We start from the raw sequence: 25,686 nt of genomic DNA, 5'->3' as shown, positions 1-25,686 counted from the left end.
CTTTCTCCATCCGTTTCTGGAATGCACGCCCCGCCCCTCTCTCGCGCGCGCCGCTCCCCTTTTCTCTCAGCCCTCCCTGGCTTCCCTTCTCAATCCCTCCCTCCTTCCATCTTTCCTTCCCCTCAGCCGTTCTGTCTGGGGGTCTCCCGCTCTTCCCTTCCCCACCTCCCAGGCTTTGCCTTTGCCACCCCCACCCTTTTTTGGTTGACAAGGAGTCCTTTGCCGCATCCCGCAGTTCGCACTCGGCTCGAGGCCGCTTTCCCTGGCTGCGCTCGGAACCGACAGGGTGCTGCTCTTTCTCTCTCTCACTCTCTCCCGTGAGGCGGGGGAAGGAAAAAAAAAAAGCAAAAAAACCCCTTCTTGCAGCGTGCCCGCGCTCGTCCCTTCAGCAGCGAGGGAGGGAAGTCAGAGGGCGAGGGAGCGAGCGAGCGCTCTTGTCCTCGGTGCCCTCTGCAGCCTGCCTTCCTTCTTTTTTGCCGCCGCTGAGGGACGGAGAGAAAGATAGAAAGGAAAGAGGGAGGGAGAGATAGAAAGGAAAGAGGGAGGGAGAGATAGAAAGAAAAGAGATAGAAAGGAAAGAGGGAGGGATGGAGGAAAGAGGGAGGGAGAGATAGAAAGGAAAGAGGGAGGGACAGATAGAAAGGAAAGAGGGAGGGAGACAGAGAGAGAAAGAGAGACATAGCAAGAGAGAGAGAAAAAAAGAAAGAAAGAGATAGCAAGAGAGAGAGAAAGAGATAGCAAGAGAGACAGAGAGACAAAGAGATAGCAAGAGAGACAGAGAGAATGAGAGAGAGAAAGAGAGAGAGATAGAAAGAGACATAGCAAGAGAGACAGAAAGAGAGCGAAAGAGAGAGAATGAAAGAGAGATAGCAAGAGAGGCAGAGAGAGAGCAAGGGAGAGAGAAAGACATAGAGGGAGGGAAGGAGGGAGAGAGAAAGAGAGCAAAAAAGAGGAAGAAAGAAAGAAAGAGGGATGGAGAGAGAGAAAGAAGGGAAGGAAGGAAGAGAGAGAAAGAGGGAGGGAGAAATAGAGTGAAATGGAGGAAGAGATTTTTTTTGTCCAAACTTTTCTTTAGCCCCCCCCCCCGCCCCCCTGCCCCCCCGTTCAGTGTTCCCCAGGATTTTGAAAATATGAATAATGTGCCGCGGCTCAAAAAAGGTTGGGAAACACTGCTTTAACGTACATGCAGAGCACATTGTGAGAAAGGCGGGGCTAGATGAATCAAAAATTGGAATTAAGATTGCCAGGAAAAATATCAACCACCTCAGATATGCAGATGATACCACTCTAATGGCAGAAAGTGAAGAGGAACTAAATCTTGATGCCGGTGAAGAAAGATACAGGTTCGCCTGGTGCACCAGTTGCGGTCCTATTTGGACAGGGAGTCACTGCTCACAGTCACTCATGCCCTCATCACCTCGAGGTTCGATTACTGCAACGCTCTCTACATGGGGCTACCTTTGAAAAGTGTTCGGAAACTTCAGATCGTGCAGAACGCAGCCGCGATAGCCATCGTGGGGCTTCCAAGATTCGCCCATGTTTCTTAACACTCCGTGGCTTGCATTGGCTGCCGATCAGTTTCCGGTCACAATTCAAAGTGTTGGTCATGACCTTTAAAGCCCTACATGGCTTTGGACCAGACTACCTCCGTAACCGCCTGCTACCGCATGAATCCCAGCGACCGATAAGGTCCCACAGAGTTGGCCTTCTCCGGGTCCCGTCGACTAAACAATGTTGTTTGGCAGGCCCCAGGGGGAAGAGCCTTCTGTGTGGCGGCCCCGGCCCTCTGGAACCAACTCCCCCCGGAGATTAGAATTGCCCCCACCCTCCTTGTCTTTCGTAAACTACTCAAGACTCATTTATACCGCCAGGCATGGGGGAGTTGAGATATTCCTTCCCCCTAGGCCATTACAAGTTATGCATGGTATGTCTGTGTATGTTTGGTTTTATAATAAGGGTTTTTAGTTGTTTTATTATTGGATTGTCACATGTTGTTTTTATCATTGTTGTTAGCTGCCCCGAGTCTATGGAGAGGGGCGGCATACAAATCCAATTAATAATAATAATAATAATAATAATAATAATAATAATTATTATTATTATTATTATTATTATTATTATTATTATAAGTCAGCTTAAAACTCAACATTAAGAAAATTAAGATCATGGCATCTGGTCCCCTCAATTCCTGGCAAATAGATGGGGAAGAAATGGAGTGACAGATTTTATTTTCCTAGACTCCAAGATCACCGCAGATTGAAATGGCAACCAAGAAATTAAAAGACTCCATTCCTGGGGAGGAAAGCTATGGCAAATATAGACCGCATACTAAAAAGCAGAGGCATAACCTTGCCAACAAAAGTGTGTATAGTCAAGGCTATGGTTTTCTCAGATCCAACTGTGAAAGTTGGACCATAAGAATCGAGGCCTTTGAACTATGATGTGGGGGAAGATTCCTACGAGTTCCTTAGACCAGTGATTTTCAACCTTTTTTGAGCTGCGGCACATTTTTTTACATTTACAAAACCATGGGGCACATTGAGGGGCGGGGGCGGCTAAAAAAAGTTTGGACAAAAAAATTCTCTCTCTTCCTCCCTCCCTTTCGCTCTTTCTCTCTCCCTCCCTCTTTCTCTCCCTTCCTTTTTTTTCTCTCTCTCTCCATCCCTTTCTTTCTCTCTTCCTTCTTTCCTCTTTTTTGCTCTTTCTCTCTCCCTCCCTACCTCCCTCTATGTCTTTCTCTCTCCCACCTTCCCTCTCTTTCTCTCTTTCTTTCTCTCTCTTGCTTTCTTTCTCTCTTGTTCTCTTTCTCTCTCTCTTGCTTTCTCTCTCTTTCTCTCATTTTCTTTCTCTCTCTTGCTTGCTTTCCCTCTCTTGCTCTTTCTTTCTTTCTCTCTCTGAGCTTCGCGGCACACCTGACCATGTCTCGCGGCACACTAGTGTGCCACGGCACACTGGTTGAAAAACACTGCCTTAGACGATCAAACCGGTCAGTCCTAGAGGAGATCAACCCAGACTGCTCTTTAGAAGGCCAGATCCTGAAGATGAAACTTAAATATTTTGGCTACCTTATGAGAAGGAAGGACTCACTGGAGAAGAGCCTAATGCTGGGAAAGATTGAGAGCAAAAGAAGAAGGTGACGACAGAAGAAGGTAGATGGATCGAGTCACTGAAGCAGTAAGCATGAGGTTAAATGGATTCTGGGGGATCGTAGGGGACAGGAAGGCCTGGAGGAACATTGTCCATGGGATCATGATAGGACAGACGCGACTTTGCAACTAATAACAACCATAAGCAAGCTGTTAGTCTGGTTTGAACGAGAGGTCAAATGGTACCATCTGTTAGCTGAACCCAACCTCCAGATTATAGCTAATACATTTTCACTATAACTACAATGTGACCCACAGCCCGGTTTCATAATTCAACTAAATGAGACCACATCCTAGATTGATGTACAGTGATCCCTCGAGTATCGTGAGGGTTACGTTCCAAGACCCCTCGCGATACTCGATTTTTCGCGATATAGTGGTGCAGAAGTAAAAACACCATCTGCGCATGCGCGCCCTTTTTTTCAATGGCCGCGCATGCGCAGATGGTGGAGCCGGGGAGCGACTAATACAGTAGTAGATAGCTCGTCCTTTCGCCCGCCTGCCGCTCGTTCGTCCGTTCGCCGCTCGTCCTTTCGCCTGCCCGCCGCTCGTTCGTCCGTTTGCCGCTCGTCCTTTCGTCCGCCCGCTGTTCGTTTGTCGCTTGTCCATTCACCCGCCCGCCCGGGCGCCGTTTGCCGCTCGCCTGCCCGCCGTTTGCCGCTCGCCTGTCCGCCGTTTGCTGCTCGCCTGTTCACCCGCCCGCCGTTTGCCGCTCGCCTGTCCCCCGTTTGCCGCTCGCCTGTCTGCCGTTTGCCGCTCGCCTGTTCACCCGCCCGCCCGGCCGCCGTTTGCCGCTCGAGAGCAAGAGGGGGAGAGATAGAGAAAGAGAGAGAAGGAAAGAAAGAGATGAGAGAGGGAGGAAGAGAGTGTGAGAGAGGAAGAAGCAAGATAGAGAAAGAGAGAGAGAAAGAAAGATGAGAAAGGAAGGAAGACAGTGAGAGAGAGGAAGAAAGAGAGAGAGAGAAGAGTGGAAGGAAGAGAGAGAGAAATGATAGAAAAAAGGGGAGAAAAAAAGAGAAATGAGGAAATGATTGAAGCAGAGAATGACAGGAAAGAAAGAGAAAGAGACAGAGAAGTGACTCTTGGTATTTTTAATTTATTATTTTTTGAAAAATCGCGATGTAGCGTTTCGCGAAGATCGAGATCGCGAAAATCGAGGGATCACTGTATTGTGAAAACTGAATCTGTAAATCAGCAGAGGGCTTCTGGTTGTCTAGCTATGGATATTGGATCAGCTGTATCGGATGGGTTGCAATTATTTTTAAAATGCAGTTTTGCAATCCGGACATGCCGTTTGATCTGTCATTGATTTTTTTTTTGAATGCTGACATGCTGTATTCCATTAGCTCCTGTTGGGCTGCCAGCTGTGTCTTGTCTATTTGTGCTTTATTGGACTGAATTTCAGAAGACAGTTTATGTATGATGCTGACCATGAATCTGTCTTGAAATTTTGATCCAAAATTGCCTAGGACTGAGCAATGTATTATTGTTTTTTAATAATCGAAATATTTACTATTTATTTCTATCTCCATACAAAGTGTTGCCTCTTACATTTAATTAGACTGAAAAATCTTGGAACTTAGTAACCAAATAACTCTCCTGTTTGTAGAAATGCAGTTCTTCCTTTCTGAACCAAAGTAGTAAATATAATAAAAATGCAACTAACCTCCCCCCACACCTGAGGTCATAAAAGAAAAGATAGCTCACCATTCATCCTCTCTCAGTGGTATGTATTCTTCCCTTCCCGACATATTCTTTTTACTACCTGATGTTCCACATTCTTCATTGATTGATATTAAGCAGGAATAGCAAAGGCAGCATCTTTTTAATTGCCTTGCCAGTTAAAGAGTAGAATGCCTTTGACCAGATGAACTGCTTTGCTCTGTCTTTTCATATTTTGCCCCCCATGACTTGACTTATTAGTAGACCATTTAAGAAGAGTAGCTTTTCTGGACAAAATACATATTCTGGACATATTAATTATCAATATAAGAGAATGATTGTTCCTTAGGGTTGAACTGTAGGGCCCTTGGTGATCTTCGAGCTGTGGACCTGTCCTCCATGCTTCTATGGATGCCCCCAAATAAACAAACATAATAATAATAACAACAACAACAACAACAACAACAACAGAGTTGGAAGGGACCTTGGAGATCTTTTAGTCCAACCCCCTGCTCAGGCAGGAAACCCTAAACTACCCTACACTACTTCAGACAGATGGTTATCCAGCATCTGCTTAAAAACCTCCAGTGTTGGGGCATTTACAACTTCTGGAGGCAAGCTGTTCCACTGATCAACCATTCTGACTGTCAGGAAATTTATCCTTAGTTCTAACTTATTTCTCTCCTTGTTTAGTTTCCACCCATTGCTTCCTGTTCTACCCTCAGGTGCTTTGGAGAATAGGTTGACTCCCTCTTCTTTATGGCAACCCCTGGGATACTGGAAGAATGCTATCGTGTCTCCCCTGGTCTTTCTTTTCATTAAACTAGCCATGCCCAGTTCCGGCAACCATTCTTCATATGTTTTAGCCTCCAGTCCCCTAATCATCTTTGTTGTTCTTCTCTGCACTTTTCCCCAAGACTCGATATCCTTTTTGCATCCTTTTTCTAATATCCTTTTTGATATATCGAATTACATCACTACAGGGGACCCCAACCTACAATATTTCTAAAAATTCTCACAGAGGGAAACAAATATTCCATCAATTCCCTACTACAAAGAATCAAAGCCCTGACAATAGATGAAAATGAAACCATGGTGTTATTTGATGTCTTTACATCTGTAGAAGCAGAATCAGCAAAGGAATCCATGACAGCATTACTACACAGCATAACCAACTTAAGCAAATACACTAAGACTGAAATGCCCAGTATCGTGGATCCCATCAAGCTTTGTCTGATCACATATTTTCAGTTTGACAGACAAATATATGAAACAAATCAAAGGAATGTCCATGGGGTCACAATCTGAAGTTAGTTGGGGGAAAGATCAAAAGCAACATGAGAAAATATTATTTTACTGAAAGAGTAGTAGATCCTTGGAACAAACTTTGAGCAGATGTGGTTAGTAAATCCACAGTAACTGAATTTAAACATGCCTGGGATGAACATAGATCCATCCTAAGATAAAATACAAAAAATAGTATAAGGGCAGACTAGATGGACCATGAGGTCTTTTTCTGCCGTCAGTCTTCTATGTTTCTATGTCCTTCCTTTCAGGACTCAGACCATAGTGCAACACCTACAACCGTAATGGCAAACCTATGGCACGCATGCCATGCCACAGATGACACATGGAGTCATGTCTGAGGGCACGCGAGGCATTGTCCTATGTCAGCTCCAACATGTATGTGGATGGTGGCCAGCTGATTTTCGGCCTTCCAGAGGGCGAGGGGAGGCCGTTTTCACCCTCCCCAGGTTTCAGAAAAGCCTCCGGAGCCTGTGGATGGTGAAAACGGACCCAGTGGGGGGGGGGGGGGATTGCATTAAGGGTGTGGGCACACACATGCGCACTATCACACGTGTGCGTGCCATTTTGGCACCTGAGGAGAAAAACGGTTGTCATCACTGACCTAAAGTCTATTCTACTCCCATGGAATTGGTACTTGAAGGACACTTTTGTCATAATAAAAAAAGGAACAACTTTTTTAAAATTTATAACAACAAAGGAACATACACAAAACTATCAACAGCATCTTCAAAGGAATAAAATCACAAGGGAAGAAGAAAATAATAAAGTTTCCCCTCATGGATATCCTCAGGTATTGTTGGCAAATTAAAAACACGAGTCTATCTCAAAACCACCCACGCCAACTAAGTGTTTCCCTACCAAACAACGCAACTTCCTACAACAACAACAACAACAACAAAAATACGTAAGATCATTTATTTTTTAGACCAGCACAAATTCAGTGCACCAGCCCTGATCGTTAGAAAAATGTTCTATAGATGTCATCTATATCAGTGTTTCTCAACCTTGGCAACTTGAAGATATTTGGACTTCAACTCCCAGAATTCCCCAGCCAGCGAATGGGAGTTGAAGCCCAGATATCTTCAAGTTGGCAAGGTTGGGAAACACTGATCTATATAACATCTTCCGACACAATTGAAACCCATGCAACTTTATCAAAAAGTGCCTGAGCACTTAACCCAATGTAACACAACCAACCCAAGCATTGAAAAGGATAGCACTGCCATGCATTAAAAAAATATCAGAAACTACTAACCAATTATTGCAACCACCACATGCCATCATCACAGCACACAAACCAACTAAAATTCAAAATATGCTAGGTAAGCCAGAAGACTCAGCAGCCCCAGAAAAAAAAAACCCAGGAGTCATCTACAACAGTGTTTTTCAACCAGTGTGCCGTGGCACACTAGTGTGCCGCGAGACATGGTCAGGTGTGCCGCGAAGCTCAGAGAAAAAGAAAGCAAGAGAGAAAGAAAGCAAGAGAGAGAGAGAAAGAGAACAAGAGAGAGAGAAAGCAAGAGAGAGAGAAAGAAAGCGAGAGAAAGTAAGCAAGAGAGAGAAAGAGCGAGAGAGAAAGAAAGCAAGAGAGAGAGAGAAAGAGAGGGAGGGAAGGAGAGAGAGAGAAAGACATAGAGGGAGGTAGGGAGGGAGAGAGAAAGAGAGCAAAAAGAGAGGAAGGAAGGAAGAGAAAGAAAGAGGGATGGTGAGAGAGAAAGAAAGAGGAAGGAAGGGAGAGAAAGATGGAGGGAGAAAGAAATAGAGTGAAGGGGAGGAAGAGAGAGAGAGAGAATTTTTTTGTCCAAACTTTTTTTAACCCCCCCCCCCCCCCCGCTCAATGTGCCCCAGGGTTTTGTAAATGTAAAAAATGTGCCGCGGCTCAAAAAAGGTTGAAAATCACTGATCTACAACATACAGAATAAGGTTGTAACAGACACTATGTAGGACAAACAGGCAGAAGCCTATCAGAACTGATCCATGAATGCCAACTAGCAATCAGAAGATATGATGAAAATTCCTTAATTTCACAACACGAACACCCTTAACCATAGCTTCAACTGTGAGCATCCTTGACCAAACCAAGTGCAAAAACACTAGGGAATTTCTGAAAGTCTAGCATTCAGACAAATCAGTGATCAAAAGACACATAGAGATAAACAGCATCTACATACCATTCAAAAGCGAGAATCAAAAAAGCCAAAAAGGAAACAAAAAGAGCAAAACATCTCACCAGCAATCAACATCCAGATGAGCAGAGATTAACACTAGACTAATAAGAAGTCAACAATACCCAAATCGAGGACCTACCAATTTAGAAAAAGAAGCTACCAATAAACAACAGCCTAATCAAGGAAAATTACTCCCACCAACACTCATAGGGCAAGACACTAGTGTATAAATGAGAGCAGACCTCACTTTCTTTTAGCACTGATAATGTTACCTAGTTTGGTGATGAAACATCCGCAAGAAAACAGCCAAACTCTGAAAGCTCCAAAAATCTCATAATTTTGATTATGGTCGGTGCTTTTCGTAAATATTCTCATTACCGAAGTATAGTTAATTCCTTTATTATTATGTTTCTTTGTAATTTTTTACAATAAACATAACTTTCATAAAAATGTATTTCCTGTTGTGTTTTTACATATTAAAATTATAAGATAAAGGTTATTTTTTAAATAAAAGCAGCATCCACTTTAAAATACATAGGTGATTTGGCAGATGAACCAGTTGCTACCTGAATTAAGCCATCATATCTCTGGTATTTGGTGCTTAAGAGAAAGAAGTTATATATTAATCTGCTAGTAAAGATACTCAGCCATAAATTAAAGTTTTCTTCAATCTCTCACATTCCATTCTTGGTGAAAACTGTTTGACTAAAATCCATTTGCAAAAGAATGTGAACTGGGCACTGCTGTTGGACTATTAACGCTAGCTCAAAGGTTCATTTGGAACCAAGACTGTGGAAAGAGAGGACTTAACGTACAGGTCAAGTAGTGCAGAAACTTTAATGAAGTTAGAAGAAACTTTAAAAAATGAGCTGTAGAAACCATGTTTAGCTGAAGGTACCTTAGTATTTAAAATATTTCCATCTATTCTACAGTGCTTTAAAATGCAATATTTAAATTTAAAGCCATGTTCATAACAGCATTTTCTTTAAAAAAAATATTTTATTGGTTTTTTAATATTTACATCTTAATATCTTCAGATAGGTTGACATCCTTATATTTACATTCATATTATATCAATACATTATATATTTATACATTGTATACACAGTCATTTTTTATATTTTTTCTTTCATCCATCTTTTACTGTTATTTTGCATTTCTTTTTTGTGTCCATTTATACCATTTGGTCCAAGTAATGTAGAGGTCTGAGTCCTTTTGATCCTTTAGTTCCATCGTTAATTTGTCCATTTCCACGCATTTATATATATATATTTAATAAACCTCTTTCTCAGCGGGTATCTGTGGGTCTTTCCATTTTTGTACGTAGACAATTCTTGCAGCTGTTGTTATCTGTAACATTAAATATTTCATATTTTTGGAATATGGTTTTTTAACAATGCCTAACATAAAGAATTCCAGAATAAAATCAATAATAGTCTCCGTCATTTCTTGTAGCCATTTATGGAGTCTCCTCTAATACTTGACTCCTCTAATACTTGACTCCATTTATGGAGTCTCCTCTAATACTTGACTTCGGGACACATCCCCCATAAATGAAAGAACAAAGGGGAAAGCACTAGGTCATTCATAACAGCATTTGCAACATTTCAGGTTAAATTGAAATTAGATAGGATACCTTGTGAATTGATGGCATGAGAGAAAGACCGTTTCAGATACTATACAAGAATAGCCAGGTTGGTTGTGAGTACCAGCAAATTAGTCTACGAGTCTACGGAGAGGGGCGGCATACAAATCTAATTAATAATAATAATAATAATAATAATAATAATAATAATAATAATAATAATACATTGATCTGGATGGTTACCCCTTTGATGACGTTCTGGAAGGCCTTAAATGCCCAGGACCTTGGGCTAAGGTGGATGAAACCCCTTGTTAGATACCTTTGTCTTAAATTTCACGTTTCTTGGTGTTAGTTGCCCAGATTTGCCATTTTGTTTATTTCCATTGCTGAACTTTTATTTATGTTATTGTATTTGTATCCTTATATAGTGTGAGCTACCCAGAGACTGTTTCGAATCGGGCAACACCAGAATCTAATAAGCAAATAAGTAAATAAATAAATAAACAGTGCATCACAGAATGTGTGAGTTAGAAGATACTGTAGAAATTATGTCTCCCAACTTCCCACTCAGTATAGCAATGACCTTTTTTGGTTGTGGGCCGATAGTCATAATGCAATGCGTGTGCGACCCCACCACTGATGCCCCGTGCATGTGTGCATGACCCATGCACATGCCTTGCCCCGTGCATGCACCCCATGCTCATGCAGGCACATGCGCCCCACACCCGTGCATACAAAACCAGTGCCTGCATGTGCAAAACTGGTGCATGCCTGCACAATCCTGCGCATGGATCCCACCCCCACATATGCACACACATCTCCCACGTGTGTTTATTATTTATTTTATTTATTAAATTTGTATGCCGCCCCTCTCCGTAGACTCGGGGTGGCTCACAGCAGTAATAGAAAAACAATATACAATACAAATCTAATAATTAAAACTAAAAACCCATAATTTAAAAAACATGCACACAACATACCATACATAAACAATATAGGCCTGGGGAAGTTATCTTAGTTCCCCCATGCCTGACGACAGAGGTGGGTTTTAAGGAGCTTACGAAAGGCGAGGAGGGTGGGGGCAATTCTGATCTCTGGAGGGAGTTGGTTCCAGAGAGTCAGGGCCGCCACAGAGAAGGCTCTTCCCCTGGGTCCCGCCAAACGACATTGCTTAGTCGACGGGACCCGGAGAAGGCCAACTCTGTGGGACCTAACTGGTTGCTGGGATTCGTGCGGCAGAAGGCGGTCCCGGAGATATTCTGGTCCGATGCCATGAAGGGCTTTATAGGTCATAACCAACACTTTGAATTGTGACCGGAAACTGATCGGCAACCAATGCAGACTGCGGAGTGTTGGTGTAACATGGGCATACCTGGGGAAGCCCATGATTGCTCTCATAGCTGCATTCTGGACGATCTGAAGTTTCTAAACACTCTTCAAAGGTAGCCCCATGTAGAGGTAGCTCCATGCCACATTGGCGGCAGAGACCTGAAATCCAGCTGCCCACAGAGAAGGCTCTGCATGCCACGAGTCTACGGATGGGGGCGGCATACAAATCTAATAAATAATAGATAATAATAATAATAAATAATAATAATAATGTATTCAGGGGTGGGCTGATGCCTGGGCGGGTGGGGGGGAAACGCAGTGGGGTAGTAAAAATGGAGCTCCATCCCGGAGCACCTAATTTGCACTGAAAGATGTTGAAAGAAAATGCAGGGTGTCCTACATAAGCCATGCCACAGTGTGGTAGTAAAAATGTTGGTAACCCTTCACGGCATGTATTCCATACGTTCACCATCATGGCTATATAGGAATCCTCTGAACTTTCCTTGATATCATTTGAAAGCCTTCAGCAAGACAGAATCCACCGTATTACTTTTTCAAGCAATTATTAAGTTGAACTAGTACAGTTTGCAAAATGCATATCTATATTATATATACAGTGATCCTTCGTTTTTCGCGGGGGATGCGTTCCAAGACCACCCGTGAAAAATGAATTTCTGTGAAGTAGAGGCAAGATATTTTTATATGTATTTAACGAGTATTTGGACTTTTAAAACCCACCCTTTGCATTAAACAGTCATTCTATAATGTTTCTCAGCTGGAACTACATGTGATATCCTACCAGTTTCTTTAATAGAGTACAGTAGTACTGTAGAAGAATTTTATGAATTTTTAAAATTTCAATAGATTTAATGGATTTACGTAAGCCCCTTTTGAAAACCTGTGAAGTAGCGAATCCATGAAAGATGAACCGTGAAGTAGCGAGGGATTACTATAATGCAAGCAGGCTCAAGTTCAAAATGACTCCTTGTTTTACTAATCCTTTCCAAAAGCAACTTTTTAATGAACTTAAATTGTAAGGTGGAATTCACAAATATGAGATACGACATGACCATAACTAAACACGGGCATTCCTTTTCCTGTCAAGATAAATAAGGGGTAAGAAAATATAAGATCTCAAATAGAACTTAACATTTTGGCAGGTACATATTTCTGTTCTGGAATGTAATAGTCTTTTTTTTAAATCTGCAAATGCTATGGTTTATGAATGGTGTGCATTCAACAACTCTGTTTTCCTTCACATTTGGGTAACCGGTCATTTTCACTTCTCTTCCGTTTGTTTTTATTTAATTCGTAGTTGGGGAGGAAGGCCATCTTGTGAATTATAAACTAGAAGGGTTCGGTAGGACTTCCCAAATTTATTCTTGACTTCTGAGGTTTCCGTGGAATAAAATAGTTCCCCGGATTCCTTTTTAGAATGTCTGGTCCCTGTTTGCTTGTCACAAGCTTACAAGAGTTAATTCTGGAAAGCTTTGAAAGTATTGTGGATTTTTTTTTGAGCAAGATTATCTTCCTGACCTAATTGGGTGGGATTGGGAGTCCTTGACTTGAAATAACCAAGAACAATCAGACACTAGAGTTGCCAAGTTCGGGGTCCCCAAACTTGGCAACTTTAAGTCTTGTGGACTTCAACTCTTGGAGTTGAAGTCCACAAGTCTTAAAAGTTGCCAAGTTTGAAGACCTCTGCACTAGATCCATATACTGTTGTTAACATTCTCAACTTTTCTTAACTTTAAACTAGAACTAGTGCTTTTAAAATCAGGACGTACAATTTTCAGATTGAGGAAAGCCTTTTTTAGATAGATAGATAGATAGATAGATAGATAGATAGATAGATAGATAGATAGATAGATAGATAGATTTTTTATTGGCCAAGTGTGATTGGACACACAAGGAATTTGTCTTGGTGCATATGCTCTCAGTGTACATAAAATAAAATATACATTTGTCAAGAATCATGTGGTACAACACTTAATGATTGTCATAGGGGTCAAATAAGCAATGAAGAAGCAATATTAATAAAAATGTTAGGATATAAGCAACAAGTTACAGTCATAGAGTCAACATGGGAGGAAATGGGTGATAGGAATGGTGAGAAAAACTAGTAGAATAGAAGTGCAGATTTAGTAGAAAGTCTGACAGTGTTGAGGGAATTATTTGTTTAGTAGAGTGATGGCGTTCGGAAAAAAACTGTTCTTGTGTCTAGTTGTCTTGGTGTGCAGTGCTCTGTAGCGACGTTTTGAGGGTAGGAGTTGAAACAATTTGTGTCCAGGATGTGAGGGGTCAGTAAATATTTTCCCCGCCCTCTTTTTGACTCGTGTAGTATATAGGTCCTCAATGGAAGGCAGGTTGGCAGCGATTGTTTTTTCTGCAGTTCTGATTATCCTCTGGCGTCTGTGTCGGTCTTGTTGGGTTGCAGCACCAAAACAGACGGTTATAGAGGTGCAGATGACAGACTCAATGATTCCTCTGTAGAACTGTATCAGCAGCTCCTTGGGCAGTTTGAGCTTCCTGAGTTGGTGCAGAAAGAACATTCTTTGTTGTGCTTTTTTGATGATGTTAAGGGGTCTGGACGATCATCTTTTTCTCCCCTCTAGCTTATTGACATACGGAATAAAATTCTATACCAAAACATATTGGTAATTTCCCCATCTGGTAACAGTCATGAACATTTCCCTTGGTAATATGTCTCTCTCATGTAGCTAATTGGAAAACAGCCCAAGTAAGTAGCACTCTCTGGCCAAAAGGGGAAAAAAATGGGTTACTTTAAAATATATTTAAATTAAACATGATTAATAATACTTCCCATAAAAATTGTCAAGTTTTCCCTTCTAATCATGCTAAACCTTTTCAGCAACAACTTTTACAAATGCTATACAAGAGTTGCAGGATGCCTATTTTAATAAAAGTTTCAAGGAGTTTTTTTTTAAGCTGGGGAGAAAAAATACATTAGCCCTCTGAGAGTGAGCAAGTGGCTTACTTTCTTTGATGCCTAAGCATGGAAAGTTGGCCCAGGTTTAACAACAACATCTAATAGAACAACAGCTAATAGAAAGAGTGATGTAATTTTCAAAAATATACTATAAGCAGGGGTAACATTTCTCTAGAGAAAGAATCACTTTGGCTGTGTGATTTCATTGCAGTAGATCAGTCTCACAGCCGTGAGTAAGCTTGAAATCACCAAATCATGCTGAGTCATGCAAGAGGGAGAAAGGGCTCTCATCAGTTGCCTTTTATGGAAAGGCTGATGCTACAGTTACGGAAAAAAAAGTAGTCCCAGCAATAGGTCCCATTGTTTCCGTAGGACTTGACTGATTATCTCACACAAAGACAAAAACACAAGGGTCACGATGGAGCTAAAATTAAGCACTGCTGAATTAGCTTTTGTTCGGGGAGAAGGGCATGCATTGAATTTTAAAAGTGCTCCGTCTTGTTTGGATCAAGTGTAGAAGTCATCAATTTGGATGGGAAAGTCGGTCACCGTTTTCCCTTTCTCCCCCTTCCCCCATGTTTCCCCTTTTCCAAAAGAGAATACAGTAATACCTCATGATACGAACTTAATTGGTGCAAGGAGGAGGTTCGTAAGACGAAAGGTTCGTAAGACGAAACATTGTTTCCCATAGGAAACAATGTAAAGTCAATTAATCCGTGCAACCAAACACCCCCCCCCCGCAAAAAACCGGCTTTCGGCGACTGCTGGGAAGCCGCGCGGCTGTTTTAAAAGGTGACAGACGGCCTGGGGGGCTTCCCAGCACCCCCCCGAACCGAACCCGGGGTTCAGAAAATTTTTGCCTCTTCTTACGAACTTTTTTCGAGTTACGAACTGGCGTTCGGGAGGCTTCTGGGAAGCCCTGCCGCCCGGCTGTCACCTTTTAAAACAGCCGCGCGGCTTCCCAGCAGTCTCCGAACGCCGGTTCGTAACTCGAAAAAAGTTCGTAAGAAGAGGCAAAATTTTTCTGAACCCCGGGTTCGTATCACGAGTTGTTCGTAAGACGAGGGGTTCGTATCTTGAGGTACCACTGTATGTCTTAATTTTCTGCCCTGCAAATATTATTTCCTACTTTCCTTTTAAAAAAACAGCTGTTGTCATTGTCTGGTGATGTTGATCAAGCTCCTAACTATAGCAGGCTTTGTAAAGTTACTGGTAGAGCTGTAAATATGTCAGTTTAGAGGCTGCCCTTGAGGAATCCAGGAGGATGCTGGCAGCAGGCAGCGCAAATTCTGGTAAACGGTCTTTTGAAGACCCTAGCGATCGTGCACACATTCTTGAATAAGCTATCCGGTAGCCGGAGCTTTATTTATTGAATTCAGAATAGGAAATGTGATCTTGTTATACATAGCTTGTTGGGGGTTGTGTTAAATTCTGTTAATCGCGTGCAATTCTGATTCTGTGGTAATCAAAGATGTGGCAAGCAGAGTTAAAGAAAGCATTCGAAAACAAAGCTAAGCAATGTGGATTGCACTCAGCTCCCATACTCCCTGACTCTCATCCATGCTGCCCGGAAGTTATGAAAACTTTACTCCAATGCATTTCAAACATATGCATTTTTATTTGTTTGTTTGTTTATTTGTTTATTGATTTGATTTGATTTGATTTGATTTGAATGCCGCCCCTCTCCGAAGACTCGGGGCGGCTCACAACACAAAACATTACAAATCCAATGATTAAAACAATTTAAAACCCTTAATATAAAATACAACCATACATCTCATACAAACCATACATAAAACGGAAATGGCCTAGGGGAATCAATTTCCCCATGCCTGACAACAGAGGTGGGTTTTAAGGAATTTACAAAAGGCAAGGAGGGTGGGGGCAATCCTGATCTCTGGGGGGAGTTGATTCCAGAGGGTTGGGGCCACCACAGAGAAGGCTCTTCCCTTGGGTCTTGCCAGATGACATTGTTTCGTCGACGGGACCTAACCGGTTGCTGGGATTCGTGCGGCAGAAGGCGGTCCCGGAGATATTCTGGTACGATGCCATGAAGGGCTTTATAGGTCATAACCAACACTTTGAATTATGACCGGAAACTGATCGGCAACCAATGCAGACTGCGGAGTGTTGGTGTAACATGGGCATACAGTGTTCCCTCGATTTTCACGGGTTCAAACTTCGCGAAAAGTCTATACCACGTTTTTTCAAAAATATTAATTAAAAAATACTTTGCGGGTTTTTCCCCTATACCACGGTTTTTCCTGCCCGATGTGTCATCGCCAAACTTTCGTCTGCCTTTAATAATTTTTTTAAAATAAACTTTAATAAATAAACATGGTGAGTAATAATCTAAATGGTTTCTAAGGGAATGGGAAATTGCAATTTAGGGGTTTAAAGTATTAAGGGAAGGCTTGTGATACTGTTCATAGCCAAAAATAGTGTATTTACTTCCGCATCTCTACTTCGCGGAAATTCGACTTTCGCGGGCGATCTCGGAACACATCCCCTGCGAAAATCGAGGGAACACTGTACTTCCTTTCTATGTTTTGTAGAGAATAGAGTATATTGCTCAAAGCAAGACTGAGCGCCTCTGAGTATTTGGGCCTTCTGATGCCAGGGTGTTTCCTGTATGGAATGGCAGTGTCCTAAATCAGGGGTCTCCAACCTTGGCAACTTTAAGACTTGTGGACTTCAACTCCCAGAATTCTGAGACTTGAAATCCACAAATCTTAAAGTTGCCAAGGTTGGAGACCCCTGTCCTAGATGAACCCAGTGTACAATCTGGGCTTCCTCCTGGACTCAGTAGCTCCTGCTGGAAGTGGCAGCCACGACTATGAGGGTATTTGCACACTTCTGGTTGTGAACCAGCTGCACACATCCCTGGACTAGAAAGTTCTGCTTATAAGTTCTACTCATAAGTTCTATACGCTATAAGTTCTACTCATGCCCTCCTTTCATTTGGATAGCTGCAACGTGCTCAACTTCGGCTCCCTTGAAAAACACCCAGAAGCTTCAACTGGTGCAAAATGTGGATGTTAAATGAAATAGTGTGCGGCCACATTGCTTAGCGACAGAAGTTCCAGTAGATCCGGTTTGTTAGATCAGTGGTCCCCAATCTTTCTGGCACCAGGGACCAGTTTCATGGAAGACAATTCTTTTACGGATTGGCCAAAGAGTTTTCAAATGCAATTTAATTCTGCATGTGCCTAGATGAAACTTTGCTTGCCTGCCAACCGCTTGCACAGCCCAGTTCCTAACAGGCCACAAACTAATACCAGTCTGTAGCCACCTCTGCATTAAGTGGGGATCATATCATAGTTAGAAAAGGACCTTTTCCTGCACTTTGTGAATTGCCACTTCCTTCCCTCTGCCTCCCTCATGGCCAATCCTGACAAGCTCCCTTTGGCCCAAAAGGATCTGCTTCCCTACCACAAACAAGCTATTAAATGCTTCATTCATTTATTTGTATTACAGATTTGTATTAATGCATCTTACTGTATAAGACACACCCTTCCCTCCCCCAAAAGGGTGAAAATGTTGGTGTGTTTTATACATCGAATATAGCCATTTTTGCTGTTCCAAAGCCCAGCCCTTGCATCTAATTTTTGGGGAAAATGGGCCCGTTTTTCACAAAAATGCGGTGGGCAGAGGGTCTGGGAAGCCTGCAAAGAGCTTCTGGGTGCTGGGGAATGTCAAAAATGCCCGTTTTTGTGAAAAATGGGGCATTTTTTGCCTGTTTTTTCACAAAAGTGGGGGCATTTTTTTGCATTTTTGGGAAAAAAATGGGTGAAAAATGGCCCATTTTCCACAAAACAGATCTGTTTTTACCTTCTAGCATGACTGGAGGAGGAATATACATACATACATACATACATACATGGAGACCTTTGCTATAATGAGAAGCTAAACTCCGAGTCTCCGGAGAGGGGCGGCATACAAATCTAATATAATAATAATAATAATAATAATAATAATAATAATAATAATAATAATACTAATAATGCAGTGAAGAAATGGAGTTCTCCAATTGATAATTTGAGCTCCATTCCCTGCTGAAGGGGAATTGACATCCTTTGGCAGGCAACTCTTTCAGCCAGCCTTTACAGATGAAAGGAATCTGAAGTCAGAGCAGAGAGCAGAAAGGCAGCAAGATCAGTTAAATTAAAGAGCTCAGGGTGCTTCAGGAGAGTAAGGAACACCTGGCACAGGCTGCACACGAAGGTCCCTCCCTCAAGAGCTGAAAATCTTGTTTGGATTTAAGCAGGGAGAATTTTCAGCTCCTGAGTGGACCCAGCCATTTAACCCCGAGGAATCCTGTGTGCCTTACTTTGGAACTTTTTATCTGTTTAACATAGAATTGATGGTGGAAAAAGACTTCATGGTCCATCTAGTCTGCCCTTATACTATTTCCTGTATTTTATCATAGGATGGATATATGTTTATCCCAGGCATGTTTAAATTCAGTTACTGTGGATTTACCAACCACGTCTGCTGGAAGTTTGTTCCAAGCATCTACTACTCTTTCATTAAAATAATATTTTCTCATGTTGCTTTTGATCTTTCCTCCAACTAACTTCAGATTGTGTCCCCTTGTTCTTGTGTCCACTTTCCAATTAAAAACACTTCCCCCCTGGACCTTATTTAACCCTTTAACATATTTAAATGTTTCGATCATGTCCCCCCCCCTTTCCTTTCTGTCGTCCAGACTATACAGATTGAGTTCATTAAGTCTTTCCTGATACGTTTTATGCTTAAGACCTTCCACCATTCTTGTAGCCCGTCTTTGGACCCGTTCAATTTTATCATTATCTTTTTGTAGGTAAGGTCTCCAGAACTGAACACAGTATTCCAAATGCAACAACCTGCACAGTAGCTTAATGAGCACTACCAGGAATGCCAAGATTGTGGCCGTTGAACAAAGTCACCTGACATCTCACTTAGCAACCACTTTACTCCCTGACCAAGATTTCAGCCTCGATTCTGGTTGTAAATCGAGGACTACTGTAGTGCTTGGGGTTTTTTTTAAATCACCAAATTGCCAGCAAATTACCCTTGGGAAATGATTCTCAAGCCAATTTTCTGCTAATTGTTAGCTGCCCTAGGTAGTGATTGTACAAAGATTTCTACATCAAGTTTCTACATCCGTCTGATATGTTCGCAAGCAACGCGTACAAGAATAAAAATGGCCAACTATCCCCATATGTGCATAATTTCATTGATGTTGATTTTGTCCTTGAGGCAAGAAGTACTTTTATTGTTTCTTTAAAATAAGCTTGTTAAGTGGCTAAGATTTTATAGTTTGCTTCATAACCAAAAAAGAAAAAAGAAAGAAATAAGAATGGAAAGTCGGTCTTGCCCTGGAAATAAATTCCTATCATTTGCTGCATTTCTGCTCGTATTATATCATATCATACCACCCAAGATTTATTTAATAGACAAAGAACCGAATTGCCTGGCAGGATGCTTGACTGATGAGGTAATCTACAATTGGCACAAACCTTTCCTGGGATCTGAATCACTGGATATATACAGTACCTACATTGCAGAAGGCTGTTTTGTTTCATTTTTTACTCCAGGGCTTAGGGTGACTTCCGACTAGATTCTTTCTTTTGATAAATTTTACTGACAGTATACTTAGCTGAAATATTTTTTATTTTGTTCACAACTAAAAATATGTACAGTATAGACATTTCTAGTGAATATTATAGATATACTGATTTTAATGCTACCAAATCACTGACCAGAGATGTACCAATTGGAGCAATAAATTAATAAATGAAGCTATCTTATAGCCGGAGAGAAAGCCTGGTGTTAATATGGCTGATAATTATATTTCTAATCATCCTCTAAAATAGTGGTTCTCAACCTAGGGATTGGGACCCTATGGGGGTCAAACGACTGTTTCACAGGGGTCGCCTAAGACCATTGAAAAAGACAAATTTCCCATGATGTTAGGAATTAAAGCATCTATCTATTCTGCCACCTTGGAACATATTTTTACAATCCAACCAATCAGGTGTTTACAGTGAGGGTGTCCCTCTGACCTTCCTGCCAATCAGCTTAAAGCTTTGTTGGGATAATTGGTGCTAGACTTATGGTTGGGGGTCACCACAACATGAGGAACTGTATTTAGAAAGGTTGAGAATCACTGCTCTAAAATCTTGCTAGTTGTGTAGTGGGCTTCAGTAGGCAAGAAACAGACCATAATAGATACAACATTTATTGACTGAAAACTGGAACTGAGGAATTGCAGGCAAATCCTGGAATTTATACTCTGGGCCCACAGGGCCTTAATCAATCATAATACTTGAAAAAGCCCACTCAAGTATGAATGATCAAAGTTTCCCTCCAAAACAATTGGAGTTAACTGTTAGGGTCATCTAAAGGTTAGCTTCACTTTAGCAGGATTTAATACAACTATATATACTGCTAAAAAAAAAAGAACATCAAATTACACATCCTAGATCTGAATGAATGAAATATTCTCATTGAATACTTTGTTCTGTTCAAAGTTCAATGTGCACAACAGCATGTGAAATTGCTGGCAATCAGTGTTGCTTCCTAAGTGGACAGTTTGATTTCACAGAAGTTTGATTTACTTGGCATTATATTGTGTTGTTTAAGTGTTCCCTTTATTTATTTTTTTTAGCAGTGTATGTTCAATTATATTCAGCTTATTCAGTTCGGTGAACCCCAACCCTACTGGCCTTCCAGAAAGCCTTAAAGACCTGGACAAAAATGGGATGTATTATTTTATTGAGTGGGCTTTAAATTGTTTTTAATGTCCATTTTTATTGTAAGCCGCCTAGAGTCTCTTGGGAATTGGGCGGCATATAAATTGAATGAATGAATGAATGAAAATGGGAGTTTAACTTGTCTGGATTATTGTCTATATAGATTCTGAGTTGTGAGAACTGGAAACTGTTAAAGATTACTGTAAATGGGCAGTGGAACTCACAGTCGCCCAATTTCTAACCTGGCACCTTAACCACTTTATACCAAACCTGTTTCCTGATATATTAATATATTGATTAATGTAGGCCCTGAATGGTTGATAGTACTGTGATAGTACTGAAGCCCAGAACAGCATGTGACTCTTTTTATCAATGGGGTAGAAGGAAGGAACACTTATTTGACTCAGTGGCCCCCAATCTTTTGGGCAACAGGGACCGATTCACTGGAAAGAGATTTTTCCGTGGACTAGGCAGGGCGTGGTTTTCCATGCTGCCTGCATCCTACGATTGAGGCTTAGTTTGTTTGTGCAAAACAGTTTCTGATATGTTGTGGACTGGTGTCTATGGACCAAAGGTTGGGGACCCCTGATTTCACCCACTGGCTATTGGAAGATTGAGACCTTAGAATTAAATACAGAAAGAATTGATTTTGGTTTGCTCACAGCATATATGCAGAGACATTGTTATCAGATGATTTCTCTATTTATATTTACCTTTGAGTTTTATTAAAAGCAATGTTTTTCATAGAATGCAAATTGATTGCCGCGTGTATCAATCAATATTGTTTCTGTTAGTACTTTACTTGTCAGTTTGTTAAACTCAATAATAGTATGTACCAGCTCTGCAGATAGATATACAGTGTTCCCTCGATTTTCGCGGGGGATGCGTTCTGAGACCGCCCGCAAAAGTCGAATTTCCGTGAAGTAGAGATGCGGAAGTAAATACACTATTTTTGGCTATGAACAGTATCACAAGCCATCCTTTAACACTTTAAACCCCTAAATTACAACTTCCTATTCCCTTAGCAACCATATATATTATTACTCACTAGGGTTATTTATTGAAGTTTATTTTTAAAAAAATTATTAAAGGTGGACAAAAGTTTGGCGATGACATATGACGTGGTATAGGGGGAAAAAACGCGAAGTATTTTTTAATTAATATTTTTGAAAAACCGTGGTATAGACTTTTCGCGAAGTTTAAACCCGCGAAAATCGAGGGAACACTGTAGCTTTGGAAGTATCTATCTCTGAGAGCTGCTTTGTAATTTTTGAGGTGTTTATGTCGTAGATTTCACTATTTTAACTAGGGTATTTGGCAGCGGGCACTTTTGAAAAGCATTAATATATCTAGTAGTTGGATCTGAAGCTCAGACTGATGATTTGGTTGTTCTTTTTTATATTTTAGCAGCATAGTCGACAGTATTGCTATCGTACTGGTGTTTTTATGACCAGAATCAGATTCTATTATAGCTTCACTCTGTTTTTCTGCTTGTTTATACATAATGCTCATAGTTCTCTTTTACAGCATTTGTCTGCCTGTTCTCAAAAGCATTCCAGTTTTGGCAGTATTCAGGCATAATCTTGAAAACTAGTCAGGAGTGGTATTTCAGTAACTCACGTGGTTTCCCAGAGATTAAAAAGCCATTCCAGCAAAACCATCCTGTGATACAATGGTCATTCGTTGGCTGAACATGATGATCAGAGTCTGCAGATCATTGGAAGGGATCCAACAAAAGGATATTACAGCCTGTGACTCAGCTCTGAAAACTCATGCCTAGATGTAGAAGGCAATCGGTGCCAAGCATGATAAGCAATGTCATTTGAATCAGGAAAAGAAAGTGAACACGATCTTCTTAAATATGCTCTATGTTGCTTTGATTGGGTAATTTGATTGGGTAATTTCAACCTTGTTTATAACCTTGCATTAATTCAGATTTTTGAGGTACACATTTTTTTAAGAAATAAGATACTGGTAATATATTGAAGCGCATTATTGCCCTATGCCAGGGGTAGGCAAAGTTGGCTCTTCTATGACTTGTGGACTTCAACTCCCAGAATTCTTGAGTCAATCATGCTAGCTCAGGAATTCTGGGAATAGAAGTCCACGTGTTATAGTAGAGCCAACTTTCCCTATCCCTGCCCTATTCAATTTGAATAAAGGTCTCTTGGGAGTCCAGAGAAATAACTTGAATGAATTATCACCTTAACTTTGGAGAAACTCCTGTAAGAATTACTAACGCCCACACCAATAATAATAACAACAACAACAACAACAACAACAACAACAACAATAATGATTTATTAGATTTGTATGCCGCCCCTCTCCGAGGACTCGGAGCGGCTCACAACAATAAAACATCAAGTTATTTTCTTCTTCTGTTGTGAAAGCTTAATTATTTTTACATTGGAAAACATGAAATATTCTGAACCTTTGTTCCTGTTGTTGATTAATTATGATATTTTTTTTGCCAGTAAAGCAATCCATTGTCTTTTCTTAACAGTGTTTGGAAGAGTTCACGAGAATGTCTGGCAAAACGTCTGGCACCACAAACAACATAGCTCAAGCAAGAAGAACTGTTCAGCAGTTGAGAATAGAAGCATCTATAGAAAGGATAAAGGTTAATCATAATATATTTTCTTGTTATGAACCATGTTTATGTTGTTTAAAGTGTGTTCTCTGTCTCTCCTCTTATGTTTTAAAATTCTTCTTTAAAAATCAAGCAAGTTTAAGAATTTCCTTGTGATTGTAATGTGGCGTTGGGAGTCTAATATCTTTTGATTAATGAAACTTCAAGGTTCAGTTAGATACATGCAATAGTCACACATTTGGAAATTATATTGGTGAGTCACATAAGTCACAATGAAGTTTTCATTTTGCTCCGTTCAGCTTTCAAAAAGTTGTCCTGATGATTTCCAGAGAAACAGAGTCCCAAGACACTTTACACAATTTCTCTCCAAACCTTTTTTGGATTGGGAAAAATAAAAAAGGATAAATACAAAGGAATAATATAGACAGTGAATTGGAAGTGTAGAGGTAGTATCAGCAAAGTGAAATGTTAGAATAAGAAATCAAAGGAAAGAATCCCAAGAACAACAAAAAGGCCTATTAAGTATATTAAAAAAAAAAAATATTAGTATATATTCAGTATTAGCAGGATGCTAAGAAAAAAAACCCTACAATTACTCAAATTCTATTTTGATGCAGTCTTCTCCAGTACTGTATATGTATCTATATGCGTGTGTACGTACACACACATATATACACATACACACACGGATATACAGCCTGAGTTTGTGGAGAAGGGCGGCCTAGAAATCCAAATAATAAATAATTATTAGAAATAAAAATAATCCAAATAAGAAATCCAAATAATAAGTAAGTAGGGTAAGTCAAAATAAGTATGTGTGTGAATGTAGTCCATTTGGAACTGTGAAGAGCAGGAGGCAGTGACATAAACGAACCTTAAACTTGATAAAGCATGATCAGAGAATTCATCTTTAATTAGTTTAAAACTCTAGTATCTGATTCATTGCAAGGTAGAGAGGAACTAACTGGTGATTTAGTCAAAATTTTCACACATTTTCTTTTTCAAAATCAGAAAAAAGAAAACACAGAAGGCCAAAAAAAAAAAGCCATCAAATTACAGACCAATTAATCTGCGGTCAATACTTGCAGAAATTCTAGAACAAATCGTAAGCACATGTCAGCACCTTGAAAACAGTGATAAAAAAATCAGCAGGGATTTGTCAAGAATGAGTCTTTGCAGACAGAGGATAATCTCTTTTTTTGATCAAGCAAATTCCATGATAGATTGTGGGAATGCTGTAGGCTAAGGATGTGCATGGAATGAAAAATAAAGTTTGTAAACCTGATATACACTCTCCCATTATGGAAGTTGTGCCAAACTGGTTTGGTGAGCCATGCTTTGACAAAAACAAAATCCAGAATACTTTGGCAGTTGGGTTTCAACCAAAACAAAAGAAGGAGTAAGAGTGATTTTTTACAAGGCAAATTGGGAAAGGTTGAGACATTTAATCCCCTGTTTTCGTACCTCCTCTGCATGGTTTGTGTGCTGGCCTGTCTGCCTTTTGATCTGTTGGGACCCTTTTGTATAGATCAAAACAGGTGAAACATGCATGGTTTGGTTTGAGTACAAACCATTGAGAGCCAGTTGTCCTATGCAGGGAACAGGTCATGGGTGGTGGATACTGCATATTCTTCCTGTAGGCATACAGGTAGTCCTTGGTTAATGATTAGTAATTTGGTGACCTTTTGAAGTTGTGACATTGCCTGAATGAGTGGTGGCAACAACCTGTCATTTTAAGTTCCAACTTGCTATGCTGCAACTATGCTGCAACGTCCTGCCTGTCGGCGACTACTTCGGCTTCAACCACAACAACACAAGAGCACACAACAGATTTAAACTTAATATTAACCGCTCCAAACTTGACTGTAAAAAATATGACTTCAGTAACCGAGTTGTCGAAGTGTGGAACTCATTACCGGACTCCATAGTGTCATCCCCAAACCCCCAACACTTTAACCTTAGATTATCCACGGTTGACCTATCCAGATTCCTAAGAGGTCAGAAAAGGGGCAAGTACAAGTGCACTAGAGTGCCTTCCATCCCCTGTCCTATTGCTCTCCTATATCTCCTATACCTTTCTTCTATTCCTATATCTCTTCTTCTATTCTTTCATTGATATGTTCTATTACTATACCTTCTTTTCTTTTCTATTCTTTGTTAGATATATTTTACTATGAGTATCTCCTCTATAACCTTCTTCATGTATTTTAC

The 25,686-nt window shown here is 40.7% G+C and overlaps 1 protein-coding gene across 3 annotated transcripts in view; it reads left to right on the top strand.

The window, feature by feature from the left end:
• The window catches only part of GNG12 (G protein subunit gamma 12), a 75,459-nt gene that overhangs the window by 41,069 nt on the left and 8,704 nt on the right, over nucleotides 1-25,686 (top strand). For all 3 annotated transcript variants that reach the window (XM_070746157.1, XM_070746156.1, XM_070746158.1), the window contains exon 3: nucleotides 23,389-23,505. In XM_070746157.1, coding sequence (XP_070602258.1) covers nucleotides 23,410-23,505 — 96 coding nt within the window. In that variant the 5' untranslated portion in view covers nucleotides 23,389-23,409. The remainder of the gene's footprint in view (nucleotides 1-23,388; nucleotides 23,506-25,686) is intronic.

Source organism: Erythrolamprus reginae, chromosome 3, assembly GCF_031021105.1.
Source record: "Erythrolamprus reginae isolate rEryReg1 chromosome 3, rEryReg1.hap1, whole genome shotgun sequence".
Lineage (NCBI taxonomy): Eukaryota > Metazoa > Chordata > Lepidosauria > Squamata > Dipsadidae > Erythrolamprus > Erythrolamprus reginae.
The sequence above is the reverse complement of the archived record's forward strand: the minus strand, read 5'-3'. Positions and strand labels throughout refer to the sequence as shown.